This window comes from Perkinsus marinus, assembly GCF_000006405.1.
Source record: "Perkinsus marinus ATCC 50983 genomic scaffold scf_1104296949592, whole genome shotgun sequence".
Lineage (NCBI taxonomy): Eukaryota > Perkinsozoa > Perkinsida > Perkinsidae > Perkinsus > Perkinsus marinus.
Genome location: NW_003209868.1, coordinates 119,647 through 124,178, shown reverse-complemented (window position 1 = coordinate 124,178; position 4,532 = coordinate 119,647). Strand labels below are relative to the sequence as shown.

The 4,532-nt window shown below is 50.3% G+C and overlaps 2 protein-coding genes across 2 annotated transcripts in view; both read left to right on the top strand.

The window, feature by feature from the left end:
- Nucleotides 1–1,424, top strand: part of Pmar_PMAR018241 (hypothetical protein) — a gene marked incomplete at both ends in the record, with an annotated part of 2,259 nt that extends 835 nt beyond the window's left edge. Inside the window, 4 exons of the mRNA XM_002778398.1 lie at nt 100–306; nt 355–477; nt 657–771; nt 886–1,424. Coding sequence (XP_002778444.1) covers nt 100–306; nt 355–477; nt 657–771; nt 886–1,424 — 984 coding nt within the window. The remainder of the gene's footprint in view (nt 1–99; nt 307–354; nt 478–656; nt 772–885) is intronic.
- A 71-nt stretch (nt 1,425–1,495) lies between these two features.
- The window catches only part of Pmar_PMAR018240 (hypothetical protein), a gene marked incomplete at its 3' end in the record, with an annotated part of 4,096 nt that continues 1,059 nt past the window's right edge, over nt 1,496–4,532 (top strand). The window contains exons 1-14 of the mRNA XM_002778397.1: nt 1,496–1,572; nt 1,615–1,698; nt 1,744–1,806; nt 2,286–2,383; nt 2,424–2,486; nt 2,533–2,643; nt 2,683–2,824; nt 3,079–3,137; nt 3,182–3,310; nt 3,522–3,617; nt 3,664–3,774; nt 3,824–3,881; nt 4,151–4,263; nt 4,340–4,434. Coding sequence (XP_002778443.1) covers nt 1,510–1,572; nt 1,615–1,698; nt 1,744–1,806; nt 2,286–2,383; nt 2,424–2,486; nt 2,533–2,643; nt 2,683–2,824; nt 3,079–3,137; nt 3,182–3,310; nt 3,522–3,617; nt 3,664–3,774; nt 3,824–3,881; nt 4,151–4,263; nt 4,340–4,434 — 1,285 coding nt within the window. The 5' untranslated portion in view covers nt 1,496–1,509. The remainder of the gene's footprint in view (nt 1,573–1,614; nt 1,699–1,743; nt 1,807–2,285; nt 2,384–2,423; nt 2,487–2,532; nt 2,644–2,682; nt 2,825–3,078; nt 3,138–3,181; nt 3,311–3,521; nt 3,618–3,663; nt 3,775–3,823; nt 3,882–4,150; nt 4,264–4,339; nt 4,435–4,532) is intronic.

The window sequence follows — 4,532 nt, the reverse complement described above, 5'->3', positions numbered from 1 at the left end:
TTTGATTACGATGGTCACTCGGTGAGAGCTCAGAGGACGAGTTTCATTTTGACGTGTTGGTTCGGTAGTTGTCAATACGATGCGCGCGAGTTACGGTAGGGCCATGGCGAAATTCGGGCCCGCACAGGCTTGTCTGTTATGTTCACAACAACAGCCATCCCTGCGCCCTTGTCGAGGGAGCTGGAGATCCGCCTTATGGTCTTTATAGTGCAGGTTTTAGGGAAGGCCCCTGACGCCACTCACGAGGAGTTGAAGGACGTGCTCATGCGTACAGGGCATTGTACGGGCATCCAGGCCAAGCTGCTGGTAGTCGGTAGTACTACGTAGGAGTACCCACCAGGGCCGCTCGTTCAGTTGGAGAAGTTGCCGGTCATTTTGGTGTACCTCTTTGATGGGGACGAGGTGACTGAGTATTCCATCTCCGATGTAGCGGCTGCTGTGTGCCAAATCTACGAACAAGAGGATGAGTTTCGACAGGTAGGGTGGCTGTCAGTGTGGTAGAGTATGCGCATCATCAGCCATATGTGTTGGTGACAATATGGAAAATTCTGAGGAAATTTTGGGAGGTTATTTTTGATTCCTGCACATTTTTAACCGGAATCATATAGTGATTTCTGGAAAATCCTGAGCATTGCTAAGGATCGCGACTGGCTCAGGAGGTTGCTGAGCAAGTGGATGAGCCCAAGAAGGGCCCATGCCCCTACCCTACATCTGAGTACGGCTTTGATCTTCACTATCACCAGCAGGGCAGTGTTGAGGTGTGGAGGCGTGGTACGGTGGTTGTGATAGCCATCTTATAGGTGCATGATTCACCACGGCCGACGAGGTCTAGGCCCTCACAGCTCACCTTGCCACTAGCTTTACGATGCATACCAGAATCGTTAGTTGGTGGCCAGCTGGCGCTCGTTGATGCTGATGAGGAAGATCGACCAAGGGCACCAATAGCATGTCGGGCGGCCTCACCGGAGCGGTCAGTACCCAGGCCTTGGCAGGATATGGGAAGTGGCGGAGGAGTGGTATCATTGGTGACACATGAGACGCCACCAGAGTCCACGACTAGGACCGGCCCACGTGGGGTCCATAGGGGGTACGTCCCGGTGCCGACGGGGCGTCTTGATGCTACCTCAGAGAAGCTATGGGAGAGCTGCTGTTGTGATGCCAGGATGCTTTCTATGGGAAAGGAGGCGTTTGAGATTGCAATCGCCTTGGCCCTATCGAAAGGCTATCGACTATTCCGGGCTAAACGTGATGAACCAGCACGGGAGGAGTATTCAGCTAGGCAGCACGGGCTGAGGAAGGGCATGCTCTTGGTGCTGACCAAGGCGGACAACATATGGGCTTGGGGGTATGCCTTGGACGATCCCAAGTGCCTCAAGTACTTCCCTGTGGACGGCCACCGAGTTGACGAGATTCGCATGGGCTGATCGGCGTCATCACTATAGACTTGTTTTTCGACTGTTACTTGTCGCGTTGTGAGCTCCCCCTATAGATCGCTCTTTAGTGATAGTAATGTCAACGGCGGCCTCACTGGGGAGTAGTAGGGTAGGAGTGGCTCTATGTGGGGAGGACGATGTGAGTTGTGTCCTCTGTCTATGATGATCTTGAGTCTGGCAGGTGGCTGACTGTGTAGTGGAGTTAGGATTGCTGATGATACCTTATTACATGTTCCTAGTCATGGTGCCCCTGAGGATACATGAGGTAGTAGGGCGGCGACTACGGCGGAGCGAAGCAGTTGGTTTGTAGTTATATTCCTGCGCTCGATCTCTACCACCTAGGAGGTGGCCGTTCACGAACCTTGTCAAGAGGGTAAGGGCATGAGGGTTGTTTTTAACAGTGTTGGAATTCATGTTCGCTTTCCTCTGCTGAGATTAGGAGTTTCCTAACGAGAAGAAATGCACAGAAGTCAACAAAAATCTCCCCAAATTTCCTCAGCATTTCCATATTATCACTAACACATGTGGTGACAATGCGCATATGTTTCCACACTGGTTTTTCATTGCAGTCGGCAGCTTTTTATAGCAGTGCTGGAAAATATGTTTGCTTCCCTCAGCTGAGCTCAAGAGTATCCGCGTTGATTATAGGAGTTTATGTATGGATTCGTGTATAGAAACTAATAAGAATTTCCCAAAATTTTCTCAGAATTTTCATATTGTCACCGACACATGTAGTTGACCATGTTGTGTATATTCTCCCCACACACTGCTTCATAGAGTTGATTTCATTGCTGTGGGTTTGCTAGGTCAATAGGATGTAAATTCTCAAGCCGGGTTATTCCCATGTGTCAGGTTTGTTGCGCATCCTTAGCGGTTGCTAATGCTGGTATCGCTACTGCCGCTATAGTCTTCTATGATAGTATCTATGGATCATGCTACGTTGTGCTCACGTACGAGACCCTTGTTAGTTTTGTGGTAGTCTTAGTTCAGTCCTGTCATTCACTCTGTCTGTTGGCTTCTTGCCCTCCTATTGCTACACTTGGAATATCGCCGGTGAGGCCGTTGGTGTCACTCAAGGAGTCTCAGTGTTGGTGGACAGGTACCTGCCTCAGTCCTGGTCGAGTTTGCGGTCCTTTTGGTTCCTCACGGGTATAACTAGCTCTGCCCGAGTGGTATGGCTCTTCGTGTCATCGCTCGAGAAGACTCCAATGTGGTATCGGAGGGCAGCCAGTTGCTGAGTTGAAGGCAGGTACCTGTTACTGTATCCCTACGAGACGGTAGTGATGTCGATACTATTGGCAGCAGCGCAGTTGTTGTTAATGTGGATGAGTGTGGCCATACCCAGCGACTTGTCTTTGGCGTTGTTCCCTTATATACAGAGGCTTATGCAGGTAGCCCAGGACTAGGGTTGGGCTCCTCGGGAAACCAACAGCAGTAGCAGTGGGAGGGTTGGGGAAGAGATCAGTGAAAGAGTCTGTTGAGTAGCGCTTCCATGAGCATCCAAAACTGCGATGTATTGGCTCGGTCGCCATGCCGCTACTCCTGGGAGTCGCGTCGTTCATGTGAATGACACACAAATTACTTTGTTGTTATGGTTGAGAACTTCCCTACTTGGCAGCCGATGGGGGACATCAATACTGTTTAGGCTGGTCAGCTGTATCCGTCTTCGGGTTCCCAGGCGATGATAGAGCACACTATAGACTCGTAAGCACTGTGAAAGGCTAGAGCCGTGGTAATTGCTGTGCTAGGGGATACTCGCCGCCTAGTATTGGCTCTCCTTCGGCTCCTCTGCCTGCATTCCGTCCTTGCCTGAAATTGTTGGACGTTCAAGTGGTGGCCAAGATAGGCCCAACAGGACAGGCCCTCACTGAATACAAGTAAATGTCGTGCTCAACACGCTAGGTGTTCTCCGTGGGTAACCCGAACTGAAATGAAGAACGACTCCATTGAGTCCTGAATTTTTGTGATACACTTTGAGTGGTACGACTTTGATGTTGGTTTCGAAGTAGATTTAATCTCGCATTGGAGAAATACTCGCAAGTTTCTCTTGTTGGTAGGGGGGCATAGTCATAGTAAGCCTTGTTCGAGGTTATTCACCCGAGTATACCCTCAAGCAGGAGAAGCCTTCCAGATCACTGTCAAGCGCCGTTTCAAGGTTCTCAAGTGGTTGGATGATCGACTGAGGTGAGGGTACCGCAGTTGAGGGAGAATCACCTCACGCCAACGTCAGAGTCCTATTCGACCACGATCGTTTCCCTGAGTTCCATGCGAAGATGGGCAGCTTCCCCCCAAGGGAGGTGGTGGAGGCAAACCCATTCACGCGTCAAGTTGGCTTTAGGGAGTACGTTGTTGGCCGCTTCAGCGGTTTATGAGTTGAAGGTTGTTGTTAGGTATTTTCGGACGCTGTACACGAGTCAGATGTTCATGGTACCGGAGCTTCTCGATATCGTAGGTTGAGGAATGGCTCGGGACACTTTTGTGCATTCTGTCGAATAGCATTACTGACTTATGGTCAACAGCAACGAGTTCGTAGCATCTTGAACAATCACAGATGAATACGAATAGTAGTGAACTGCTGCTAAGTGTTATTAAAACCTGCACGTGCGAGCGTCGAACCAGCAATAGTCTGTAGTGATCCCCACTCGGGGATGGTATAATCTGCCATGATTCGATCGGGCAGGGTCTTTATGCCTTTCTGCAGTTTTGAGCTGTCCCAGGTTGGTCTTAATCCTATGAAGGGGAGTAAGCAGTTGAGTGCATTCATGTCTCTGAGCGCTAGTCAGCTTCGAATGGAGGAGAAGGCGAGGATGTCTATGCGTGGCCGAGGCAGGTATCATACCGTAATTCGTTCATATGGGGGAATATACACTTTTAATGGGGTGCTGTCATTGCCTTTGCTTATTCAGCGTCAGCTTGGATCTCCCGACTGGGGGAGAGCAAAGATTTGCCAGCTCGGCTGCATCGTCATCTAACCGGTTAGAAGCTCGTGGATCTCCATTGAGTAAGGCTCAAGCCCATCTGTGACTCGTGATGACCTTCCTTGGTCAAGCTGGGGTACTCGAGAGCCGTCATAGATACGTCCAATTCGTACGGCCTGCA